The 25,334-nt window shown below is 50.9% G+C and overlaps 10 protein-coding genes across 10 annotated transcripts; 5 read left to right on the plus strand and 5 right to left on the minus strand.

Moving 5' to 3' along the window:
* Positions 1-691: 691 nt before the first annotated feature.
* ALTATR162_LOCUS6113 (uncharacterized protein) lies at positions 692-2,457 on the minus strand (the record flags this gene model as incomplete). The annotated part of the gene is made up of 5 exons (XM_043313734.1): positions 692-1,676; positions 1,721-1,730; positions 1,773-1,791; positions 1,842-2,228; positions 2,281-2,457. 5 exons carry the CDS (start codon positions 2,455-2,457, stop codon positions 692-694), a joined length of 1,578 nt encoding a protein of 525 aa, XP_043169669.1.
* Positions 2,458-4,336: 1,879 nt separating this feature from the next.
* On the minus strand, positions 4,337-6,101 carry ALTATR162_LOCUS6114 (uncharacterized protein; the record flags this gene model as incomplete). The annotated part of the gene is made up of 4 exons (XM_043313735.1): positions 4,337-5,334; positions 5,392-5,431; positions 5,483-5,869; positions 5,925-6,101. 4 exons carry the CDS (start codon positions 6,099-6,101, stop codon positions 4,337-4,339), a joined length of 1,602 nt encoding a protein of 533 aa, XP_043169670.1.
* Positions 6,102-7,704: 1,603 nt separating this feature from the next.
* On the plus strand, positions 7,705-8,901 carry ALTATR162_LOCUS6115 (uncharacterized protein; the record flags this gene model as incomplete). Its single annotated transcript, XM_043313736.1, has 3 exons — positions 7,705-8,139; positions 8,193-8,353; positions 8,394-8,901. 3 exons carry the CDS (start codon positions 7,705-7,707, stop codon positions 8,899-8,901), a joined length of 1,104 nt encoding a protein of 367 aa, XP_043169671.1.
* A 460-nt stretch (positions 8,902-9,361) lies between these two features.
* Positions 9,362-11,103, minus strand: ALTATR162_LOCUS6116 (uncharacterized protein; the record flags this gene model as incomplete). Its single annotated transcript, XM_043313737.1, has 4 exons — positions 9,362-9,717; positions 9,787-10,318; positions 10,368-10,834; positions 10,896-11,103. The coding sequence occupies 4 exons, from the start codon at positions 11,101-11,103 to the stop codon at positions 9,362-9,364; spliced, it is 1,563 nt and encodes a 520-aa protein (XP_043169672.1).
* An 859-nt stretch (positions 11,104-11,962) lies between these two features.
* On the plus strand, positions 11,963-12,874 carry ALTATR162_LOCUS6117 (uncharacterized protein; the record flags this gene model as incomplete). The annotated part of the gene is made up of 1 exon (XM_043313738.1): positions 11,963-12,874. One exon carries the CDS (start codon positions 11,963-11,965, stop codon positions 12,872-12,874), a length of 912 nt encoding a protein of 303 aa, XP_043169673.1.
* A 101-nt stretch (positions 12,875-12,975) lies between these two features.
* On the minus strand, positions 12,976-14,688 carry ALTATR162_LOCUS6118 (uncharacterized protein; the record flags this gene model as incomplete). Its single annotated transcript, XM_043313739.1, has 1 exon — positions 12,976-14,688. One exon carries the CDS (start codon positions 14,686-14,688, stop codon positions 12,976-12,978), a length of 1,713 nt encoding a protein of 570 aa, XP_043169674.1.
* A 2,854-nt stretch (positions 14,689-17,542) lies between these two features.
* ALTATR162_LOCUS6119 (uncharacterized protein) lies at positions 17,543-18,229 on the plus strand (the record flags this gene model as incomplete). Its single annotated transcript, XM_043313740.1, has 1 exon — positions 17,543-18,229. The coding sequence occupies one exon, from the start codon at positions 17,543-17,545 to the stop codon at positions 18,227-18,229; it is 687 nt and encodes a 228-aa protein (XP_043169675.1).
* Positions 18,230-18,674: 445 nt separating this feature from the next.
* ALTATR162_LOCUS6120 (uncharacterized protein) lies at positions 18,675-19,560 on the plus strand (the record flags this gene model as incomplete). The annotated part of the gene is made up of 3 exons (XM_043313741.1): positions 18,675-18,966; positions 19,027-19,441; positions 19,494-19,560. 3 exons carry the CDS (start codon positions 18,675-18,677, stop codon positions 19,558-19,560), a joined length of 774 nt encoding a protein of 257 aa, XP_043169676.1.
* Positions 19,561-20,789: 1,229 nt separating this feature from the next.
* On the plus strand, positions 20,790-22,352 carry ALTATR162_LOCUS6121 (uncharacterized protein; the record flags this gene model as incomplete). Its single annotated transcript, XM_043313742.1, has 1 exon — positions 20,790-22,352. The coding sequence occupies one exon, from the start codon at positions 20,790-20,792 to the stop codon at positions 22,350-22,352; it is 1,563 nt and encodes a 520-aa protein (XP_043169677.1).
* Positions 22,353-22,947: 595 nt separating this feature from the next.
* ALTATR162_LOCUS6122 (uncharacterized protein) lies at positions 22,948-24,773 on the minus strand (the record flags this gene model as incomplete). Its single annotated transcript, XM_043313743.1, has 3 exons — positions 22,948-23,993; positions 24,041-24,379; positions 24,434-24,773. The coding sequence occupies 3 exons, from the start codon at positions 24,771-24,773 to the stop codon at positions 22,948-22,950; spliced, it is 1,725 nt and encodes a 574-aa protein (XP_043169678.1).
* Positions 24,774-25,334: the final 561 nt, after the last annotated feature.

Raw genomic sequence — 25,334 nt, forward strand, 5'->3', positions numbered from 1 at the left:
TCTAGGGTTGAGATCAGCGACAACAGCAACGGTAGCTTGTGGATATACTAACCGGTCCGACGATGACAGCGAGCACGATTGTGGGCTTGCGATTGAGGTGACGCAGGTAACGGGCGAGCAGGAAGTTGTGCGATGTTGAATCGTTCGTATCATCAGTCTTGGATTGAGAATGTGTGCGACATAGTCAGGAAACGAACAAGGGTCCAAGAAAAGTTTCGCGTCGTTACGCGTTTGCGCGCGGTCACTAGGCGGTCGCACTCTGCCTATGGACATCGTCTGACGTCGCCATGGCATTGGAGATGTTAAGGTATCTTAGTATGAGCTTTTTAGGTGCATGGCATCTAGAGAATAATCTTTATTAGAATGTGGCCTGCAGGTAGCTTCGTCGAAGGGATGTTACATGAAGTCCCTATCACTTTGTGGTCAAACGTCTTCGCAGGCTCAACAAGCGATGTTCAACCTTCAATGGTATCAGTAAGGAACTTCCATCAGATGTCTACCCCCGAACGACTCAGGATATCTGATAAATATTACAGATCCTTAAAAGGACGTCACTGACACAAGTGATAAGAAACGAGCGTAAAAGATAGAGCTGCCAAGGCGGAGAGCATCAGGATAGTGATGAACGAGATTATTGACATGGAGCAACTGAGTCTGCCTATCATGTCCAAAATATGTTGGCCTATCTCCCTTACAATTGACCTAATGGCGCAGCGCCATCAAGCTTGAAGTAACCAGGTTGGAGAATCTCAAACACGCCAGTAGGGTCGTACTTTTTCGAGATGGCCTTCAACCTAGCTTGGTTCGCTGCACCGTATCTAGCAACAGGATTCTGATACGGACTGGCGTAGTTCATGTACAGGTAGTCATTCGATTTACCGGCAGCCTTTGCAGCCTCTACGCAGCGATCCTTGATACGGGCAGCAAACTGGTTGACCTTTTCGTCGTCCGCACTGTTGGACCAGCTAGGGGATACCAGGAACAGCGCGAGGGGGCCTTCCTTAGGGTCCAGTCCGAGAGCGTTGCCACCATTCAATTTCGTCTTTTCTAGTATCGGGTCGGTGATGACCTGAAGAGAAACAGCGGCTGTAAGGTTCGCCACGCCTTCAACGCTTGCGATTTCCTCGAAGAAGATGTTTTTGGTGAGGGTAGCCATCTCGAGATCGAGCTTGTTTGTCCAAGTCCAAAAAGCTTGACGCTTCCCGTCGAATTCCCCATTACCGTCGATCAGTGTGGTAAGTTCCGCAAGACTTCTGACAGCTGTCGTATCGGCAATCGCACCTTCAATGGAGTTGTATTCCTCCAGAATAGTTGCGTTCGTGACAGGATCAGCGTACTCCAACTCAACTAGCGCGATTGGTGGTGAGCCTGCAAATGACACGAATGACAGGATCTGGTGTGCTTTTCCATCCTGATTGGCGTTTTTGCCGAGGTTGATGTAGGCTTCAAGTAACGCAGGCCATTCGCTCTCGAGATACGTCCGCGATCCGCCCCACATGGTATCAGCTCTCGGCAAGGCATTGACGTTAAACTGGGTAACAAGTCCGAAGTTGTTTCCACCGCCTCGAAGAGCCCAGAAAAGGTCGGGGTAGGAGGTCTTGCTGACAGTAATGATGATTCCAGTTGCCGTAACCAGCTCGAAGGAGATAACGTTGTCGCACGATAACCCGTAAACACTGGAAAAGTACGAAATACCCACGGTAGAGATGAGTAAACATACCAGTCAACAACTAGTCATATATTGTTCTTACCTCCACCAAGAGTCAAGCCACCGACATCGACACCGGAAACCTTATTTGTGTTAGCAAGCTCATCAGCCAGTCTTTCAAGGCGCTACTCACTCGACCGCCAATGATGGTGAGCTGGTATTGCTCCAACTTGGTATATACATCGTACCAAGTTTGTCCGGGCTGGAATGATACACTCTTCCTGTCAGCGGAAGGTGTAGTCTTGTTCATCTTCTCAAAGCTAATAGTAATGCCGCCCTTAATATTTGAACCTCCAGGTACGGCAGAATGTCCTCCACTCTTCGCCGCAAATGGACATTGCGTAAGTCGAGATAGAAGGATTGAGGTAGACACGTCTAGAGCTTTCTCCGGCTTGAACACACACTGTGGCGAGATTTCCACCTGCTGGGCAGACCAGAAATCATTGAGGAATGCAGTGTACGCGGGTTCGGACTGCGTTTCAACCTGATCGTCGCCGAAGATCAATTTCAGAGACATGCACTGAATGGGGATTAGTTTCAACGTAAACAATACAGCAAGTCTAGGGACATACGGCAGCTGAGCAACCACTTGATAAAGATCGTTCCGCAAACGATGCTAGCTCGGGTATGGCTGATACATTCACACCATTCTTCAAGAGCGCTTCAGTGACATTGAAGTCAGCCGGCTCGAACGTGGCTTGTGATATGGCACCGGCCGTGAAGGCGGCAAAAGAAACGAACGTCTTCATCCTTCCTTCTAAGCCAAGCGATGTATCGGTGCGGCGACGCAAGCCAATGTCAAGGACACAAATGCGATCAAACAAGCTATGTACGGGAAATGGCGGAGTTTGCCGTACAATTTCGAGCAAGTCCTCGAATGATGGTGGGTGAGACCCGGCACTGGGGTATCACATTCTTTTATGAACATGGTAACGAGACATCCGCGGAGTAAGCCGGAGAGCGGATTTCACATAAGCATCGTTCTGTAAAAACCGCCATCTAGTAACGGTATGGTAAAAACTACTGTCGCGCTAGGGCTTTGTCGTGATACAAAAAATACTCTTTGACAGGCTATATGGTCATGCACAGTAATTAAGGGGGATGCATGCAGTATACACCTTCCGTATCGTGCTAGAATATCAGCAGCGAGTCTGCAGGAATTTCGCAGGATTCCATATCGTTTGTAGAACTTGAACGGTGCTTTTGCCACATCAAACTCCAAGACTTTAAGGGGAACAGCCCCGAGCCGATGACCTCGAGGATTTTGGTCAGGCTGTAAGTCTAACCCCTACGAACCCAAAGATCAACTTAATGCTGCAATAGAGAAGTTTTAGGCGACTTTTTCTCTGATAAACGTCAAGTAGCACTTGATGAATCTACCAGATGTCCAAGGGGATAAAATGCCATTGTGCCTGCTGTGTGCATCACTAATACGCCGCAATCTTACCAGCTGTAGGGACCGCATATGCGGGTCTGGCGCTGGAGACCGCCAAACCCTTCGAGTACACTCTTGATTGGAGATCCAACCGCCCGGGAAGAACTGTGCAAATACTGTGCTTATCCGGACGCGTTAGCAACAGATATGCAATGCTTAGAAACGTTGTTGGTGTTGAGCTAGCGAGGAGCGAATAGACTCAATCCGCGGCCAAAGCCGCACCCGGGCCGGACGACACCCCACATAGTATGCCAAGTTGGGGTGTTCCGAGGTTCTTCCCACAATCATCGGCCTAGACAGGTGGCGCTTTCTCCTGTCCTGCAGCCTCGTTCTTATCTGCAAGGGGCGACCTCTCGAAGGATTACTCCGGCGCCTACACGGGAAGACGTTCGAGAATTGCTATGTCTTTGCGCGTCGCTAGGGACTACACCTTTTGTGTAGCAAACCCAAGAATCTGACCTTGGGGATAAAAGACGGCCGACTGGTTGGGTTGCGAGAAATAAAATAAATAGAATGAAGCATGCCGTCGCTGATAGATATTGACAGGCAGAACCGGACATTCAGGTCCATACCAATGCAACATGCTGCGAACAAATGTCGCATTCCACATCAAGGGTAACGAATCAAGTCATCCCGTGGCAGCGGGGGCATCGCCTAAACCATCAATTATAACAGGGTTTCCGCAACTGCACCCTCCACCGAGCCCAAGAAAAGTTTCGTGTCGTTACGCGTTTGCGCGCGGTCACTAGGCAGTCGCACTCTACCTATGGACATCGTCTGACGTCGCAATGGCATTGAAGCTGCAAAATGTACCTTAGCATGAGATTTTTGGAGATGTGTGGCATATAAAGAAAAACCTCTAGTAGAGTGTGGCCTGCGAGTAGCTTCATCGAGGAAATATCACGTAAAGTCCCTTTCGCCTTGTGACCAAACGTCCTCGCAGGCTCAACAAGCGACATCCAACTCTTAAAGATGCCAGTGTGAGGAATTCTCATCAGATCTTTACCCCTGAGCGATCTGGGATATCTGATGACTTATACAGACCTTGAAAGGATGTCATTGACACAGATGGTGAGAAAGGATCGTGAAGGAAACAGTGGTCAAAGAGAACTTCAGGGTAGCGATGAACAGGACTCTTGACATGAAGAATACATGTATGACTACCATATCCGGAATATGTTGAGCTAGCTTTCTCATAATTGGCCCAGCGGCGCGCCATCAAGCTTGAAATAGCCAGGCTGGAGGACCTCAAACACACTAGTGGGGTCGTACTTCTTCGAAACAGCCTTCAACTTAGCCTTGTTTACTGCACCGTATCCAGCAATGGGGTCTTGGTACGGACTAGCGTAATTCATGTACAGGTAGTCGGTATCTTTGCCCTTGGCCTTAGCTGCGGCTATACAGCGATCCTTGACGCGTGCGGCGAACTTGTTCAGTCTATCGTCGTCCGCGCTGTTGGACCACTTCATAGCAATAAGAGCCAACAGGAGAGGTCCTTCCTTCGGGTCGAGGCCAAGCGCATTGCCACCCTTCTTAGCACCAGCCTCGATGATGGGTTCGGTAATCACCTGAAGGGAAACAGCTGGGAGAAGATCCGCCGCGTCGAGAACCTCAGTGATCTCTTCAAAGAAAATGTCCTTGGTCACAGTGGCCATTTCCACATCAAGCTTGGTTGACCAGGTCCAGAAAGCCTGTCGAAGACCTGCACCGCTGGCGGGCCCTTCTAGAATCGAGGAGAGCTCTGCGAGACTCTTGACGCCTGTTCCGTCTGCAATCTGTCCTGTGATGTTGTTGTATTCGGCGAATATTGGTGCGTCAACGATAGGGTCTGAGTACTCTAGCTCAACCTGAGCAACTTGACCGATTTCAGAACTCCAGCCGAATGACAAGATTTGGTGGGCCTTTCCGTCCTTCTTTGCGTTCATTCCGAGGTTGTAGTATGCATTGATAAGAGCGGGGAACTCAGAGATATAGGTTCGCATACCGCCCCACATGGTCGGCGCTCTGGGGATAGCGTTGACGTTAAACTTTGTGACAATACCAAAGTTGTTACCACCACCTCGAAGAGCCCAGTAAAGATCTGGAAACGAATTCTGGCTGACGTTGATGATAAGTCCAGACGCAGTAACTACCTCATATGAGATGACGTTGTCGCATGCCAAACCGTACACACTTGAGAAGTACGAAATACCTGGAGCTAGAAGTTAGCGCCTGCTGGCTGGTAGTCTCAGGATATTCCGGCGCTTACCTCCACCTAGCGTTAATCCGCCCACGCCGACACTGGCAACCTAAGTTGTAGTTAGTGATGTGCTTCTTTATCTAGATATAGTCCCACTTACTCGACCGCCGATGATGGCAAGGTTTTGCTTCTCCAGCGTTGTGTATACATCAAACCATGTTTGGCCAGGCTCAAACGTAGCGCTCTTCTTATCAGAAGATGCTATCGTCTTGTTCATCTTCTCGAAGCTGATAGTAATGCCGCCTTCAATGTTCGAGCCACCGGGTACTGCAGAGTGGCCTCCACTCTTGACTGCAAAAGGACATTGTGTAAGACGAGAGAGAAGAATAGAGGTTGAGACATCCAAAGCTTTCTCGGGCTTGAAGACACATCGAGGAGAGATTTGTCTCTGTTGACCTGACCAGTAACTACCAATAAACGCACTGTATGCGGCTTCGGATTGTGTCTCAATTTGGTCGTCACCAAAGATCAACTTCAAGGAGTTACACTGTCGAAGCATTAGCCCCGAAACGAGACCGGCATTGCCTAGGATCCGTGCTTACAGCTATAGAGCAGCCACTTAACAACGATCTCTCTACCAAAGGTGCAAGCTCAGGTATAGCGGAGACGTTGACACCGTTGTCGAGCAACGCCTCAGTAACGTTGAAATCTGCAGGTTCAAAGGTAGCCTGTGAGACAGCACCGGCTACCAACGCGGCAGATGGAATGGCGTACTTCATCGTTTCGACTGCAAGAACAGGATTGGGTAACCGGATGAGTCGATAAGAAGAAATTATTCAAATGCGATAAGAAGGTGCCCCGTGCAGGAAGGCCCGGAGAATGCTGGGAGACTACAGGGAGGAATCTACAAAGATGTTGGATGTGTCCCAGTATTAGGGAATCACATCCTTTTATCTCTGTAGTGTCCGTATGAATTGTCGGCGGTTCCAGTATTTCAGAGCTCCGCGGGCACTGTGGCCCGAAGTTACATTTGTGCTGACGGTCCTATCCTTCTAGATGATCCATCCAGTCTTAGAAAGGTTAAGCTGGCATGCAGCGTAAATCAAGGGGGATTCAGCCAATACTCCCACCTGCCTGTCTGACACTAACGGAACGTGTGGATCTACTCTGCATTCTTCCCAGAAGGAAGGGTAAGCAGTAGTTTGTGAGAGGTTTCTGGGAGACCGTCTGCTTACGCGTCTATAAGCTGACGATTGTTAGCGCATTCGCTGTGATTCTTGGCACCGACAGGTCCAAAAGGCCGGCTATGCTCTTCATCTCTGCTCATACTAGGATTTAATGGTGCCCAGAAACACGGAACAGGCGGGTTTGCCGATATGCTAGATGTACATGGATCAAATCCTAATCCAATTTCGTTGCATGGCCGCGCCGCAAAACAGCAGCTTCCTTCGCTTAGCGGCAGCATCCTTTGCTAAGACGGCACGTTCGCATAGTTTTGGTACTATCCGGACTAACCAATACAGGCGTCTGTAGCAGTGGAAGAGAATACGTAAAGTTGCAAGTATTCTGACTCCATATGTGTTGGTAAGAGGAGATGCAGACTTCCTGGAGTTGCGGAGGTTACCAAGAGTGGGTCCATGAGGCTAGGGTGCTTCCGCTGATGCCGCCCCCAGCCCCAATAAGACCGCCTCGGCAGGCACAACCACTTATTTCATCCCCGCCGTGTGACCTTGGCACCGACACATCTCACATACATGGAAAAAGTCCGAGGTGGCGTCCAAGCTGCTACGCCGCTTCAACAGATGTGAGAGGCACCGCAGACCTTAGTTTGCTTTACAGCATCTCCTTCCATATATTTGGGTTATTAAATAATGTCCGACTCGAACATACCGCTTAGTTTACTGTGCAGTCGTACTGCACGTACTAGCATCACTAGGTTTTCACATGCGGGGAAGACAACTAAAGCTCCAAGAAAATGCTCACTGCTGAGCTTCGTCGCCGCAGCATCAAGGATCCATATGAGCCATTTACTAACCGACCTCACACCTCGAGATGTTTAACCTAAGGGGTCTCCCCAATTTGCATCCCACGCCGAGCCGTGCCCAACTGCCGGGTACGGCAAATGTACCATGGATGCACTGTGCCACATAGTATCGAAACTTGCTCCTTCATGCCTATACTAGGGTTCGACAACCACTCGAGAACAGGAATACCGACGTCTTGGAGCTCTGATATGTACGATGTGATTGAAACGAAGGTGTTATCTACTCTGGTGATTGCAATTTACCACAATCTCTTCATTCGATTGCTTGAACTACCTCCTCCTTCATATCCTATCAGCAGCTTTTCTTCTCTATCCATCTTTATGCCAGCAACGCAGCCATGTCTGCCACGTACGGAGAAATCATCTCAGAACCCGGGTTCTTTCGAACCGCCTACGCCATGGTGGTACTTGCTTCAACCTTCGCTCTCGCACGCATTAGCGTACAGGTGTGGATGCGCAGAGTTATGGAGTTGCAGGACTATCTCCTATATGCTGCTTTTATCTTCTTTCTTGCAATGTCAATATGCTACCTCACCGTTATCTCTAAGGTCTACGCAATCTCAAAGTACCAGATAGGATTACTTCCAGCTTGGCCAACTATAGAGGCCGACATCCTTGCCTACGTTCGGACGATTTTTGTTACAACAACGTTGTTCTGGTTGGCACTATGGTCGGTCAAGCTATCTCTATTAGCACTATACAAAAAGCTACTAGATGGCCTACCGAGCGTGTGGAAAAACCTCTGGTGGGCAGTGTTTGCGTTTTGCATAATTGTAAGTTCATGTCATTGCATGCTCTTCACTCCCCACTAAAACCTCTGATGTAGTCTCTTATCGGCTGTATCATCTCCTATTTTACTTCCTGCCCGGATTTTACCGCCCTGATGATGAAAGGGCAATGCTCTGGTCCTCGAAGCGTCCGTGGCCAGCTTGCGAGTCTATACATGTCCTACGCGGTCGATATCTTGTCAGACTTCATGAGTACGTAGTAAATCATCCCACCACAACAGGAACACTAATAATGCCAGTCATGTTTCTCCCAATTCGACTAGTTTGGAACCTTCAAAGGCACGCGCGCAGAAAATAGCTGTTATCGCGCTCTTCGCATCAGGCTTCGTATGCATTGGTTTCGCCACTCTGCGCGTCGTGCAGATCGGCATCAAAACTGGAAACAGCGCGTCGCCCAGTCCAACTTGGCTCGCTATCTGGACATTCGTTGAGTCGGCTATAGCTGTCTGCATCGGTTGCTGTCCTGCATTCGCTGTCTTCTACCGAAATACACACACGCCTCACGTCTCATATGACACAAGCGGGTACGTTCGACACAACCAGAGTCGGTCTGGAGCAGAATCGAACTACCCAGACGCGATCAAGATGAATGTTGTTGCTATTAGCAGTGGCAGAAAAAAAGTTCCTAGACGCGACGTATACTGGGACGACACGCGGAGCAGCCAGGAAGAGCTTGCTGTGGGCAACAAGAACATCATGGTCACGACAACACTGCAGCAAGAAAATCGTCACTCCAGTTTGAGATAATGACTTCGATCGATAGAGGACGCGCGCGGGCTGTCTGCCGGAAGGATAGTAGACACGAAGTCCTTATAAGTATAAACACCTGCTGGTGGAGAATTCCTCGGAATTTACCAATCAGAGTCTCATTCAAAGCTCCATCATCGCTTCAACTCACCACCAAATTTACCAAGAGAGTTGAAGTAAGTCCTGTCATAGCTTTCGTGCAGCCTTAGTGGCTATGGATAGGCTCTGGCTTCTAATTTGTTGCGTCACAAGTCTATGAAATATGCCTAAAGAAGATTGCCCTCTCAGTCACCACCTAGTTGTACGAACGCCATAAGGCCAATTTCATGTTGAGAATATTGCTTACACATTCGAAGTCACCTGGGGATTGGATGTGCCTTTACACTTTGTTTCTGCTGAATTACCTTGCTCATCGCTCCAATTCAACCAGGTGCTACACTCGCGGTGACGGAAAATTTGCTTATTCCTCTCCACTCTTGAGCTCCTTCAACCCACCGTTCTGGTCTAACGCAAGGTTCGTCCCTGCGACATTGGCACGATCACCATCGAACAGCAACGCGATCTCTTCCAAAGCTGGGCCTTTCGTCTCGACGTACAGGAAGTAGATGGCCAAGCACTCCAGTACCAACACCACAACGTATACGATATAGAACTTCCAGCCCAACGTTTCGATACCAATAGGGTTCACGTATTGGTTGAAGATACCGGCTAGCGATGTGAACACGAAGCAAAGTGTGAGGCCTTTGGCGCGGATATTGAAAGGGAGGATTTCGACGGTGTAGGAAACTGTTAGGCCAGGCCAAGCGATACCGGCGGCTGTGATTGCATTAGTTGGTGCGTTCACATGATGCGATGTGTGACTGAAGAAAAGAGAAGGCAACTTACCACCATAGAAGAGGAAAATCATGGCCAGTACCGCAGATCCGGCACTCGAGTTTCCAGTCTGCGCATACACTGCGCTGCATGCAGTCCAGATGCTGAAGGCAATAAGCATACCAATGCCGGCACTCAAAAAGAGTGTTCGTCGCCCCACTCGATCAACAAGGAAAGCGCATCCGAGGGAAACGAGCCAACACCAGATTGTTAAACCACCATTGATGAGCGCTTGGTCAGAGGAGTTGGTTATGCCGATAGTCTGGAGCACTGCTGCAAGATAGTAGCTCACGAGCCCGTTACCCGAGCATTGCGAAAAGATGGCGGTCAGGATGATCAGCAAACAACGCTTCCTGTTTCCAGGTGTCCGGACTAATTCGTACCACCCACTGGAAGCACTCGCGGCCTTCTCAGCCTCCAGCGTTAGGCTAATCTCGTTGTATTCCCAATTCACGAAGTCGGTTTCGGCTCCATTGCCGTGATATTTGGTGAGTACCTTCTTTGCGGCAGAGTGCTTGTTCTTGCTGACTAGCCAACGCGGAGACTGACACGAAGTTAGTGTATGTTCGGCATGCATATGCAGTCCGACTCACCTCTGGGAGGAGGTATAAAGCAAGAAGCTGTATACCGGGCATGGCGCATTGAAGGCCGACAGGAAGACGCCACGATAGATCGGAAGATATATGAGTCAAGGTGCCGTACGTTGTCCACGCAGCGATGATGGCACCCAGATACCACAATGTATTGTATACAGTCGTTACCCTGCCTCGGTGTCGTGGATGCGCAACCTCGGTGATCAGGAGTGGGCATGTCGCATTCGAAATGTTGCTGCCCATTCCCATGATGAATCTGCCGGCTAGGAACATGGCGTCTGGGTTGTCTTGGCGTGGAAAGGCCTGGATGATTGAGCCAAGGATGACGAGGAGGCAACCGATCGCTGTTCCTAGCCTGCGCCCCATCAGGTCAGCAATGTAGGGTGTGAATAGGAGAACTGCGAAGCCGCCGAATCCTGGGAATGCACCTAGGAGGCCGAGACGTGATCCTGTGGGGTGATGGAAGACTGTTGACAACACTGTCAGCTCTTGACTGTTGGAATGAGATGTAGGAAAGTAGAGACATACACTCTTTCCATGCTGGCATAGTCTGCAGACCATTGAGAAGACTACCATCATACCCTAAGGTGGTAGAACCAAGGAACAAAAATGGCATCAGCAGATACAGCTTCCGCAATTCAGGCTGGTGATACCATGGTCGCATGTCTTCTTCTGGTTGACCGTGAGGATCAATATCTTCTCGATGAACGACTCCGATGTCCTGTTTGCTGCCCATAGTGGTCGATGTGCAGAGGCGACTTTTGAGCGATGAAGCCTGGATACTTCTGCTTCAATTGTGCAGATCTCTACGTGTATATATACTTCGAGCGAAGTTGTCTGACGCACCTCGTGGTCTCGACCAAATCGTCGGTATGCCCGCATCCAGTGCCATGGGGAAGTGGAGCGACAGTGCGGAGAGGACGCATGGGTGTTAATTCGGTGCTTGAGGCTAGCGTCGGTCTGACGCTAATGCATCATTTTTCCGTCAGTTTTTGCGGCGTCCAGGTTCTCTACGCTTCAATCATCGATCACGACATGGAAGAACGATCGGAACCCGATGAGCGCGTTCGGCAGCGTACTTCGGCAGCCTGCGATGCATGCCGTACGAGGAAAGTTAAGGTGAGGAGTACTTGGATCAGAGCAGATTCGCCGCCTGACATCGCCAGTGCGTCGCGTCGACTAGCGAATCAAAATGCTCGGTCTGTACTGAGCTCGATATTGAGTGCACGAGTATGCGACCACGCAAAAAGAGAGGGCCAAAGAATCGATATGTACATTCACTGCGTGCGCGCCTCGATGGTGGTGTCATATCCGCAGCGGAGAGCGAACCCCAACAACCGCGTTTGGGGCTCATAGCACCGCCTGCCATCATCCACCAGGCCATGACTGACTGGTTCGATTGGATTCATCCTGTAGCTCCGCTTTTCCATCGTGCTCTGTTTATGCGAAGAGTCTCCGAGGATGACGGCTCGACAGCGTTCTTTCTGTTGGTAGTGTCAGTCTGCGCTGCCACTGTGGCTAGCCTTCGTAGGCGGCGCCACCTTTATGGAGAATTATCGGTAGAATCGTGTCTGGATCTGGCTGAACGCTTCAGAATGTGGAGCGTAGGCAGCGAGATCACACTAGAGAGAACACTGGCGCTGTACAATTTTTCCAGCGCTGTCAATCATGAGCATGGCCTTGGTTCTCCGCTGACCTACCGCCTCTGTGCGGAGAGCTCGGTTGGCATCAAATACCTTATTCATGAGAGTTTTGAGCGGATGTCGTTCATGGATCAGCAAACCCTCAAGCGCCTTTACTGGCTGATCTATGCCGGCCAGTGCACCTGCGATATGCATGGCAGACAGCTACTGATACTGCGTCACGCGCATGAAGCCTTCGGCCATCTGCTTCCGTTGGAGGTCAGCGATAACCAGTTACTACAAGGCGCCGACACCAGCTTCGCTGAGGACACGAGTCTGTGCCTCTCGTATATCCCGGGACTCAACGCACTTTCCAGGCTTTTCATGGTATGGCATTCCAGCCAAGCGATTCCGACTCAGACTATGGATAACTTACATGAGCACATCATGCGCACTCAACAATTGCTTGAAGATCTACCACCGGAGCTTGGGTGGCGACCGCCTCACGTTGGGGAGTTCGCCTTCAATGTGCAAAAGGTCAATCTCAAAGTCACGCAACTGCACATTCGATCAAATCTACTTGAACAGATGAACACCCTGGCCAAGGATCAGAACATGCGAGTCACTCCAGGTGCTATCATCGACGAGCGACATCGGGTAGTGGATGAACTGCTCGATGTTCTCTACAACATGCCAGAAGAGGTGTTTGACGCTAACGGATATAGCATTGTGCCGAAAATCAGAGATATTGGTGGTGCTCTTCTGGATGAGCTGCGAACCGGATCGCAAGGCACCACTTTGCAAGCAAGCATTAATTTGGACAAGCTATTAGCAAAGTTGGAGAGTCTCGATCAACGGGTTGCGGTGCAAACACCATATGTCTGATTTCACGCTCTCTGTAGCATAGCAGGTGTGAATGATGTGCGAAATGATTCTATTGAAAGTATCTGTGTTACAACATGCCAGATGCCTATTATCTAGGTTCTTCAAAAGTCGTCCTCATCTTCTTCGAGGCTATATGCCCAGCACTCAGCGATGCAGGTTCTAGCAGGAATGGTGACCGCGATAGGGAAACCTCCGTAGTCGGGATCTTCGTTCGGCATGATCAAAAACTCGCCACTTCTTGTCTCATCACCACCTAGAATCTTTAGCGTCGATAGCTCGCACGTCTCAGGATCGACCTCCTTCTCCTCTGCGTGTAGAATGCCAGTGAACGTTGACTTGGGATTGGCGCTCTTGAAGGAGAGGTTGAAGCCCCAGCCCGCACAAAGGAACTTGCCATCCCCTTGGTGTATGACCATGCCCGCTCCGGGTCCCGGCTTACCAAAGACGAACGCACGTTCTATGATAACCTGGAAGCCACCCATCGTCTTTGTTCGAGGCTTCTCGCTGATCTTCTGGCCATCGACGAAGTCGTCGAAGAAAAAGCCCATCATATCTTCAGGCCGGTTCGCCTGTGCTTCCAGAATCTGTTTTCGTAGTGAATGGATCAAGCCATAGTGCTTTGTGAAGGCGCCTTCGGATGCTGAAAGAGAATCGATGCCGAAAGGGGAGCAGCCCAGCGCAAGGTAGTTGGCATAAGCACTCCAGATCCGTCGCGCACCTTTCTCGTCACGCCTCTGTTCGGGTATGAACAATGGTTGACCGCCATGTCTGTAGTTCTGACAGGTCATCTCATAGTCGTGAAAGTATAGGTCTGGTGCTATGAAGTCTAGACTAGGGGCGTTGAAGGTGTAGACGTCCATCGTATGCGGACATGGGCCGCCGGACGGGTAGATGCCGGCTTTCTCTCCGCCGCCCACTACAACTGGTATATCGGTAAGATCGAGATCGGTAGGGTTATCGAAGTTCAACCAGACGTTGGCGTATAGAGGTATCGGATATTCTGCTTTGCCAGCGGATGCGACGTGATTGATGTACCTTGAGTAGGCGTCTGCCATGAACATCTCATTAGCGTTGATAATGTCGTCGGCACCGAAGAGCTCTGCCCATGATGTTTCGCCTACTTTAGCGGCGCTAACATCGTACCGTCTCTGGAACTCTGGATGTAGTTCAGCGCTCTTCGACTGCAGATGCTCAAGCAGATCTTTCGGTACAGGCTCCTGAAACTTCTTATCGGCGACCTTTGAGCGATCCCTGGAATCGCCTAGCAATCCAGTCTCGTTCTCAACTTGTACCATTAGCACGGTACTATGCTTCCCATCAAACTCCTTCAAGTGTGCCATGAGTCTCGAAAACGCCTTTGCGTCAGCTGTCCATGCCGCCTCGCAGAATGGACTTAATAACTCCAGCGTTCTCCGTTTGCCTCCTGCTTCCAGCGCATGCACTCTCGGGAACCGTTTGACGTCCTTCTTGACCCAAGCAGGTACGTATGTGCTCAGCGCGTTCTTGAAGCTGCCGAACCAAAGCAACACAAGCTTGATACCATGTTCGCGCGCCGCCAGTATCACAGCATCAAGGTTCGAGAAGTCAAACTGACCCTCTACTGGCTCGATCTGCTCCCAGGATACTGAACCGAGCAACGTGTTGATGTGCATCTCACGCATATTCTGCCATATCTTGTCATCGGTCATGTACTTTGCTGAGCTGAGTGTGGAGTTGTGCAGCTCTGCGCTGAGCATGAGGAAAGGTTCGCCATTAACGATGAGCTGGCTTGAGGTTCTGGTCTTGCGAAGGTGCGGGATTGACATTGCTGTCATGATGTGGTAGATCAATCAACGGCGGAGGTTCTGAGGTATGAAGAGAGATATTACAGAAGGAGAAAGAGTGCTGTTGCGGGTTGGATTAAAAGTAGAGAAGAGGAGAGGCAGAGATAAAACAACAGAGCGAGACACGAGCAGCTAAACATCGCATACTCGAAGGTTGCCCCACGGGGCACCATCTTACACGCAAAAATATCGGAATTATTTTGCATAAGTCGAAAGCATGGTTGTGCTACGCGATCTTGACCCGTAGTGCCCGTTCATGGCGTGCGCGTGCAGATGCGGGGAAGGCTAATGGAAAATTACACGAGTCATATATCCGACGCTAAGAGGGTCACCCCTTCAGGTTTGCAAGTGCGCCGAATTCGGATCTTGACAGTCCCTTAGGCAGAATTGAGCTGATGGGATCGAGAGAACGGCAGCGAACGCGCCTCGTAATTTTCTAGGGGGTTTACTAGTAGTCTAGGTGAGGAAGCTCACAGTCCCTTGTCGTCGGTGTGAACCTTCTTCATCTCTCCATTGTTCTCTATATCATCTTCTCGGAGTGTGCATTTTGGGACCAGACACCTTCAACCACCTTACGTATGCACTTCAATTCTCTCAACCATATCCCCAAGTCAACAACTTCTTGTTTAGTTGCAGCACATGCTTTCTTCTCTTTTGGAGCTCCTTATCGAGAGCTTCGGCTCGTGTTGCGACCATGGTGGATGGAAATGGTGGATGACCAGCAGCAATCGTAGGAATAGTTGGTTCGAGTACAGCCTTGTGTGGTGTTGATATCGAAGGATCGATAGGTACCTCCAGAGTATGTACAGACAACCCAAGTTCGGGGTCGATGCGTTTCCTGGTGGAGCCATTTTGAGCGTTTGTAGGGCCTAACACGCGGATATTGACCCATCGAGGAGCTAGACCTCCTTCTCCTTCACCACCAGTGCAGGGAAACTCCAGGGTATAGCGTACAATGGCGCCGCTGAAGCTATGTATATCGCCGCACCCCAACCTCTTTCCTTCCTTTCTTCTTTAAGCTTTGCAATGTTTACAGCGGTTAGTTCAGAGAAACAGTCTCTGGTACAGCTCGCTTCGGCTCGAGATTACTGATTTCGACAAGACTCCACTCGACCAGTGCGCACCCTAATGCAAGCGCACTCAAAAACAAGCCGGAACTTCCAGTACCACTCGTCGCTACTTGTATGGATTTGTGAAAGGTAAGAGAATGAAGAGCTGACGATGATTGCGACCGCCCGGTGCGGTAGTCAGCCCTTCTCATTGCTAGAGCTACGTTACTCTAGTGACATGCTCGACCCTGAACGAAATCCTTACCAAGCGTTGGGCTTGCTCAACGTTCGGGTGGCATCTTATTGTAGTGAAGTCTCTCTCTAAATAGCATGAGCGGTCAGACCAGTACCGGTTACTTACCTTTCTCGACCACCATTCTATCAAAAGACAAGACTTTGAAATGGAAGGTAAGTCGCATCGAATTGGTCATCTTGGGTTCACTCACGGCCCGCCTTTTCATTGATATCTGTGTCTTGTACGCAGACTTGAGGAAGACCCAACAGATGAAAATACATATTGTGTCACTTGGAAAGTTACGGAAAGATTTGTTTGACATCATGACCTTTTTACATACCATACAAATCCAAACTCTTTCTTCAAGCATCGTCTTCCAATCGCGCTGTTGATTGCGAAAGCTCTTTTCCGGAAGCAATTCTGCCAAATCAGTACTGAATATTTGCACAAGGGGACCATGCCATGTGAGGAGGGCGTCGCAGCATGCTGGGTTGGGCTGCGAGGTTCGCCGACGACGCTGACTAGATACCGAGGACGCCATTGTACTTAAACAGTTCTCATAATATGGCAATCATGTTTTGATGACCTCAAGAGTTGTATATGGCTCGTATGAAGACGAGTGTGTTGATACGGTGTCGTCTCGAAAGGGGCGGAAGGATCGAAGAGTTGTGGAGCTGGAAGACACGGACCTCAGCGCCAACATGGATTCATGGCCATTTACTACGGGCCTACGTTCGCATCTGCCTGAATGCAACCTTCATGGAAAAAACCCCATTTATCTACCCAATACTACCGAGAGCTCATGATACACTCCTCAAACAGCGCATATCCGCTTACTCTGCTTGCTCAGCTTCCCCAAGAGCTCCTGGAACACACACTCAGCTACCTTTCTTCATCGCAAGACATCTCAAACCTATCTCGAACTTGCAAAGTTCTGCACGCAAAGACAATAGGGCACCTCTACAAACATGTCGGCATTAAATGGAAAGCCAGTGAACCAACCCGCCCACTGATGGTTGATTGTCAGGATTTCGCACAATCTCTCCGTCCCAACCTTCTCCTCCAAACGCTCTTAGTAGAACCCGAACACGCGCAATCGATCGCCAGTCTCGAACTGCAGAGTACGGGATTTGAGGGCTATTGGTCATCCTGGGGTACTTTCTCGGCGTAGACGGAAACCTTTGGATAAGCCCGAACCTGATGTCGCCCCAGCTTGGACGATGGCGAAGCAGCGGTTGGTCGTGGATGCCGTGCGTAATATAGGGCTCGAAGAGCAGCGCGATGAGTATGGACATGCTTTTGCAGTTAGTGACCAGTCTTGGTGTGATGCTATCTTCATGTACGATCTAGATGCTACCATCGCGCTCCTCATATGGGTGTGCCCAAATCTCGCATCGCTTCATCTAGGGTTCCATGTTGGAGACGAAGTAGTATCTCTCCCTAAGCTCTTGTGGAAGGTACCTTCTATTGAAGGCGTGAAGCAAACTCCAGGGTGTGAAAAGCTTCGCAAGATAAGGTTGGGTATATGCATATTGCTGATGAGGACAAAGAACAATCTGACATGTGGAATTGGGTTCAGTGGCTGCATCTCCATCTCGACTGGAGGGGGTATTGGGCTTTCTTCTGGTGTTCGAATATCCAGATGATCGAGATGAACCTAATGGATGAGATTGCTCACGAGGGGTTCCGGAAAATGGAATCCCCGCCTATCTGCTCCAAGCTGACGACTCTGAAGATTCACGAGCCTTCAGTGACGCCAGACACGCTCGCAAAACTGCTGTCCTGTACGCCTGCTCTTACTACATTGGACTACGAGTACTGGACTAATGATTCACTAATCTGCGCATCGCTCAGCGCTGCTCTTAATGTCGTTAAAAGCACCTTGGAATATTTGAGGTTCGTCTGCCACTTGGAGCCGCCTATCCTGCCTATCGCACATGAGGATAGCCTTGCACGCGGTGGGTGTCATTTCCACGACTTTCCCGTTCTTTCCTCTCTCCAACTCGCGCCTGCCGTACTACTAGGCTGCAAGCCTTTCATTGCGCCGAGGATAGGGCAAGTCATACCATCAAGTATGAAGAAACTTTGCTTTACTGATGACTTCCTTGGCGATGCCTGGGGCGCGGAGGAGTTGGCATCGGTGTTGTACGACTTTGTCGAAGGCGGTTGGGGAGCCACAGCACCAGAGCTGCAACGGGTATATGTTGCAATTGATAGGGCGTGGCTTGGTGAGGTTGAAGAGGATTAGTTGCGAGGTTTATGCGAGGAAAAAGGACTGGAGTATGAGCTGTAAATAGTATCAAATAGACATCACAGCAACAAGCTCAAGGCCTCCGCGTTTGCGACATGACTGATGTCGGAGGTTTCGACGCAAGAACTCCGAAGCCGAGACGATACGAGACGTCGATGCAGTTGCAGTCGGTGCGCAACGTTCCGCCAGGTACCGACAGCACGATGATGAAGATGATGTTCATGCGGCATCGGGAGCTGGACCTTGAGATCGCGTATCATGGGATGACGTCTTCGATTTACGACAAACGCGACTTGAGATGGTACAAAGACAATAGTATACCACACTTTTCAATTCAATCCTATCCCACATCTACAATCCCATAACGCTGCATCCCATTCGTACACGTGACCGTATTTTCACCCTTACCACCACCCGCTCGAACCCCGTCACAACCCTCAGCATGGGCAACACACAATCCACGGTGCGCTACCTTGCGCCTGCATCCTTCATCTACGACTTTGCCCTACAACAATATGGCATCTTTTCGTCGCCCAACATGATGGATATCCATAACCGGAATCTTGCAGCGTTTAGTCCATACCCATACTTCATCGGCGCATTCTTTTTCCCACAACAAATCTTCCAGCTGGTCTGGTTGTGGAAACTGTGGAAGCAAGATGGTAATGCGAAGGAGTGTACGATGATGAACAAGTTTGCGTGGGTTTACAGTTTGGGAAACTTTTGCATCGGAAGTATGTCTTACCGCTAAAGTACTGTATGGCCTTGGAAATGAAAACTGACGCGTGCGGCAGCTTGGATGTTTTTCTGGAACTCGAATAACCTGGAGACGTCAAACATCTTCGTCATCATCAATACGCTGGCGCAAGTCGGTTATATCGCCACAGCGCTCGAGCCGATCAATACACGCTCAACGCCCAACTTCCTCACCCACATCGTTGCAAAGACATTCGCAGGTATCGGTGTACTGGATCTCCTTCACAACACAGCAGCAGCCTACTATGTGGGTGTGGAGCCTAGCTCGCTGGTACAAGTCGCTACCGGTGTTGGATTCGCTGCGGCGGCGAGTATGAGCGACTGGATCTTTGGTGGCTGCTTGGTGTACGATCTCGTTGCGTTGGCTGTTGGACAGGAGGGTAATTGGTCAAGGTTGCTGGGCGGATATGCGGCGATGACTGCTGGTATTGTGGGATTCAAGAACTTCTTCTAGTATGTTTACTCGGCCCCCCGTCGCATGCTGAGTCGTGCTGATGGATCGTAGTCCGAAGTGGAAGGCGCAGAGGGAGGGAGGATACGCGAGGGTTGAGAATGACGGTGATGTTGTTTAGACATTGGGTGCCGCAGGTCGCCAAATTTACCCAAATATGAGGATATGAATGATGTGTGTGATAGTTGACTCCAATGGTATTACTTTCAAACTTGCTTTCGTTTTGTGTTCTCGGTAGCATTTCCCAGCCTGGTCCATTCCCATTGAAGTGCCACTCCCAAGAACGTCGAGACACGACGATCCTTCGCTCTGTTCGACGGTGAGTTTCTGTTACGTTTCGAGGCAGATCTTAGTGGAGTGTATTAGTTGACGCTTGGAGGCCGAAGCGAACGCCCCATCCGATGGCGGAGGAGGGGCAGATACGGATGCATTACAACCACGCAGGAGGCGCTAGAGGTCGACTCGAGATTGAAGTTGATCCGATCTCAGATATGCGTAGATCAGGTGATGCTATATCGATGTTGTGAGAGCCAGCCGGTAAGCCTTCCGCCGGACGCGCTGGGATGATGCGCATTGCCAAGGCTCGCGAGCGGCGGCAAGGGCAGATGTACAGTAAGCTAGCATAGTCGCGTGCCCGCCCTCGCGCTCGAGATAAGCAACTGTTATCTATCACTCATAGCATCCCACCCGCACAAGTCACACTGATCCCCCCGTCATGCCTGGCCTAGCCGTAACGGATGCCGCCTGGCCTAGTATCGGTCATGCGAGCCCGCCGGGGGGGATCCTCTAGCATGTGGAGAGCTTCCTTTATCGAGTCTACGGCTGGCTGGGGATGATGACTGTTGACTGTTGACGGCCGCTGAGTTGCTGTGTGTCTTCTGTCACACTCCTCTGACGTCTCGTGTCTTCTCTACTACTCTTCCTCTTCCATTACCTGCATTCTGCGCTTTCCGTGGTTGCCGTATCCTCTTGTTTTGCACGTCGACTCTTATCAGCAACGCATCGGGTCAACGACGTCACCGCGCCGAGATTCGAACAGCAACTCTCACGCGTTGACTCTGGAAATATTTCTAGAAACACGGTCGCCAGATCCATCATTGAATTCTGACACTGACGTTACGCGTGTGTTGTATACGAGGCTGCGCCCACACCTCTGCGGCTGTACCAAGAACCCAAATCAGCACCTGACCACTCCGCCTGCGCTACCGAGACGTGAAGAAGAAGCAAAACGCAACAAGCATAAGGGAAACACCTGGGTTAGCAGCCCCGGTTGACTCTATACGGACATTACAGCCCTAGAAAGCTGCATCGTTACTTCCTACCGAACCCTCGCATTCGACGTATGGCACCATGCCGCCCTACCTATCTCCCCTACATATAGCCAAACCCTCGCTACCACCGAACTGCGAACCTGCGAACGAGTTCCTCTATCACCTCTCAGCCTTCTTCCACACCTGCGTACCTACGAACCTCGCGCTCGTCTCTACACTGCTCGGCACGTGTAGCATCGTATCATGGCTGTTCGCGCAACTGCCGCAAATATACAAGAACCATAAGCTGAAGTCGACGTCGGGGTTAAGCGCCTTCTTTCTGACGGAATGGCTGCTGGGTGATGTTACGAACTTGTTGGGGTGCCTGTTTACTGGACAGGCGTCGTGGCAGATCATAATCGCAGGTTACTACGTCTTTGTAGACTGCTGCCTGTGTGCTCAGTGGGTGTGGTACGAGATGTTGCATCACGGAAGGCCCCTGAGACCCATCTGGGGACGTTGGAGCAGCGGTTCGGGCGCTGGAGGCTCTGCTATGCATCAAGTCCTGGATGGCATGAGCATAGGTGGTACAAACAAGACATCCAGCCCTCCAAAGACACCACAAGATTCGTCCGACAAGAAGAGCAACACACAAGATAGTGCGGCAAAGGATGTACCGCGCTCAAATGCAAAGGACACTTTTAGGATACCCAACTTTGCGCGCTCGCCCATGCCTACGAAAGACTCGTGGCAGAACACACCTCCATCTGGTGCATCCCCGAACCCCAAGGTGCGGGTAGCAGCATCGAGCTCACCTATGCCCTCACCCAAGACTGTCCTATACGTCAGTCTTATGCTCGCAGTGCTTATCAACCCTACTACCGCTACACCAATAAGTCCTTTCGCCCCAGGTCTCGTCCGAGCTCGCAGCCTCTCCGCCTACACAACCACAACAACCACCTCATCCAACGCTTCAGTAATCGCCGGCAAAGTCTTCTCCTGGATGAGCACGTTCCTCTACCTTGGATCCCGTCTTCCGCAACTCTACATGAACCAAGTCCGCAAATCGACAGCTGGTCTCTCACCCGCGCTCTTTGCAGCAGCCTTTTTCGGTAACCTCTTCTACTCGACTTCCTTACTCACAAACCCTTGCGCATGGTACGACTACGCGCCCGGCGAAGGCTCAGGCTGGGTTGATCCTCAAGGCAGCGTAAGGAAGGATTGGGTTCTACGCGCAGCACCTTTTTTCCTTGGCGCAGCAGGCGTTCTTCTCATGGATGCAGCAGTCGGCCTCCAATTCTGGTATTTCGGTGACGCCACACCACGAGGTCGATCTCCATTGCCCCGCGACGACGAAGTCATCATCACAGTCGACGATCACGGAAAGCTGGTGCGCAGGAGTTTGCATTGGCGCCGCGTGAGCGGGTGGATGAGGGGCTGGGCACCTGCTGTTAGCGTAGCTGCTACGCCGAACGTGAGCCGTGCGAACACGCCCATGGATTCTCCGAGAGAAACTAGTCCGGCGAGTTTGGCTGGAAGTAGTTCGAGCAAGAGCATTCCTATCAAAAGGAAGGGCAGTGCGTTGGAAGAAGCCAGGGCGCTTTTGGGAACGAGTAGACATGCGAGTCCGAGGAGTTATGGGGCCGTGGGTAGTCCTCGGTAGTGAACCAACTAGTTGCATTTATAACGTGTATTGAGAATCATGGTTGGGTTTTATTACTGGGCATATATTGCATTGAGAGTCGCATTTACGAATGGCGTTTTTCGGAACCACTGGCCTTGACGCCTATATATATCTTGACTTATGATACAATGATCATTATTTTACTTGTAGCCAACGTTCACTGAGTTCACTTGCAACAACAGTCGCTGAACTAACGTCTATTCAGTGTTCAAGGCTCATAGAAGGCAAGGGTCTTGGAACATGGTAATACTGCAATTGGATCCTCCGCTATTTTAGAAACTAACGGGGGAAGCCAAATCTATCTAAACCGCTTCTGACAAGGAAAAAGGCACCAAAACGCCGAGCTCGACTAGCAACAAGACAATGTAACCAGACCGAAAACCCGAAGAGCCCTCCCTACTGCGAAGGTATCACACCCCTATACAAAACATGTCTTGGTAATCGTACAGAAAAGCCGGGAGGTGTGTGTTGTATACATTGGCAATGCCATGGTTGATAGCACTTGCCCTTCAGGAAGTCGAACTTTTAGGGAATCTCTAGAAAAGAAGGAGGAACGCCAGTGGTGAAAAGGCGTTTAGACACGTGACACATCGCGACCGAAGCACTTGGCCTTGGCCCAGTCAAGCATAACCAATATCCTGTTGCGGGTGCTGAAGCACATGCTGAGGTATGCGGAGCGCCAGAAGATGTAGGTGATGGTACCGCCGGAAGCGATGTTGCCGGAGAACCATGAGATGTCGGCAACAGCCTTCTCGGAACCAATGTAGGCGAGCGAACCCTGGTGAGAGTACTCAAAGGGACCGATGGATTTGATCCTCCTCAGCCTCTGCTGCAGAGCCTTGATCTCACCGAAGACCTTGTCACGGGCCTCCTTGCCTGGTGCCGTCTCCTGAGCAACGGAGAGCTCGGCAAGCTCGTTCTCAATGTCGGATGTCTTAGCCATGTTGTTGAACATGCGGGCGAGGAAAGCACCTTCCTGAGCAGCAACCTGGGCAGTGGGGGCGTAATTGGCAACAGCGCAGTCACCGACAGCCCAGACATTCTCGGTACCCTTGACGACGAGGTACTCGTTCACGGCCAAACCACGGCGCGAGTCCTTTTGTGCGGGAATCTGGTTGATGAGGTCCTTGACAATGGGTCGGAGAGCGTTACCAGTAGCCCAGACGAGAAGACCATAAGGGATCCTCTCGAGCTGCTTCTTGCCGTCAGGGCCATTCGATTCAGCCTCGATGTACTTGGGTGTGACGTTCTTGACCATGGTCTTTGTGCGGATGGTGATGGTCTCCTCCTTGAAGGTCTTCTCAGTGTAGTCGATGAGCTGCTTGGAGAACATGGGAAGGACGTTGGGCAGGGCCTCGACAAGGGTAACATGGAAGTTATCCTGGATCTCGGGGAGCCACTTCTTCAGATCGGAGTGGAAAAAGTCCTGGAGCTCACCGGCGAACTCGACACCGGTAGGGCCACCTCCAACAACGACCATGTGTAGCAGGCGCTTCTTCTCTTCGTCAGACTGGTCCTTGAAGGTGGCAGTCTCGCAGCAGTCCATGATGCGGTTTCGGATGCGCTGGGCGTCGCCAACCTCCTTCAAGAAGAGACCGTTCTCCTTGACACCAGGAATACCTGTTCCATGTTAGCTTGATTGGGCTCTGAATTGGCGAGTGACGCACCGAATGTGGCGTTCTCAGCACCGACACCAACGACCAACATGTCGAAGGGAACCTCGGTCTGCGAGACATCGCCCTTGATGTCTGAGTCATCGCTGATGTAGACGACCTTCTTCTCGTAGTCGATCTTGGTGGCCTCGGCTTCGTAGTATTTGACCTGGGCCTTCTTGTGGCGCAAGAAGTTGCGGATGGGCTCCATGATGGAACGATGCTCAATGGTGCCGACAGTGCATGAGGGAAGGAGGGGAGTGAAGAGGAAGTAGTTTCGGGGGGAGACGACAATGACATTGTAGTTTTCCGTATCGAGCTTCTTCAGCAGAGAGACGGAGCCCCAGCCGGTACCTGTCGCGTGTCAGAGGCGTTCCAAACATGCACAGTTGATCCATCGCTACTCACCCAGAACAACCAGAGTCTTCTTGCTTGGGTCGGGTGGCGGCTGGTCGGCGGGGTTGCGAGTCTCGTAGATGCCGTATCCGACGTATCCAAGACCGGCGATGGCGGAGAGCTGGGTGAGGCGCCATGTCCAGCGCAGGAGGCGGAACCTCTTGGGCTTGGGCTTGGGCGCTCCACTCGACTGCTGGCGGACAGACTGGCGAAGGGCAATCTGGTACTGGGTAGGCCGGGGAGTCCATCGCGCCCTGTTGGCGATAAGCGACGGGCGCTGTGTGCTAAAGGTCCTGCGTCCAGCCAGCTGAACCTGCGAGAGCATATTGGCAGAAGCGGCAAGCGGCCTCATGTTGGATGCCATTGGGATGAAAGAAGCTGCGAGAGAGCTTCTGGAAATCAATGGCTGGGTATAAGTGATAGGGAAGGCGAACAAGACGTGTTGAGGGTGGCCCTCTAGTGCGCCGAAGTCAACTTTTTCTTAGCGATGACGAACACCCTACCGAGACGTCTCAGCAGGGGTCTTTGCTTTCTGCGCCAAAAGATAAGCCTTGTTCCAATTAAAGCCCGCCCTGCCGTGTCCACGCTCACACGCGAATTATTTGTAGAGCGAGCACAGCTACCATTAGTTCGTCGAGGCCGATCACCCGGCACTCCCACGTTTTCTTTTGGGTTTGGTGATGCTGTTGCAGCTAACCCTCTCACCCACGTCCAGCGATAATACTCAAAATATTTGCAAATTGACTCACCGCACACACGATTCTTTCTGCACCACCTTGTTCAGCTCAACAAGGCATGGCCGCGCCCTGGATCGGCTCGGCACCGACTCCGCTGGTCAGTCATGTACATGCACCTTTGCAGTGAGCACCCGGCGCCTCGGAGGGGATGAATTATGGCTTCCGGTGCCTTTTAG

The sequence above is a fragment of the Alternaria atra genome (assembly GCF_907166805.1).
Source record: "Alternaria atra isolate CS162 genome assembly, contig: 25, whole genome shotgun sequence".
Taxonomy (NCBI): Eukaryota; Fungi; Ascomycota; class Dothideomycetes; order Pleosporales; family Pleosporaceae; genus Alternaria; species Alternaria atra.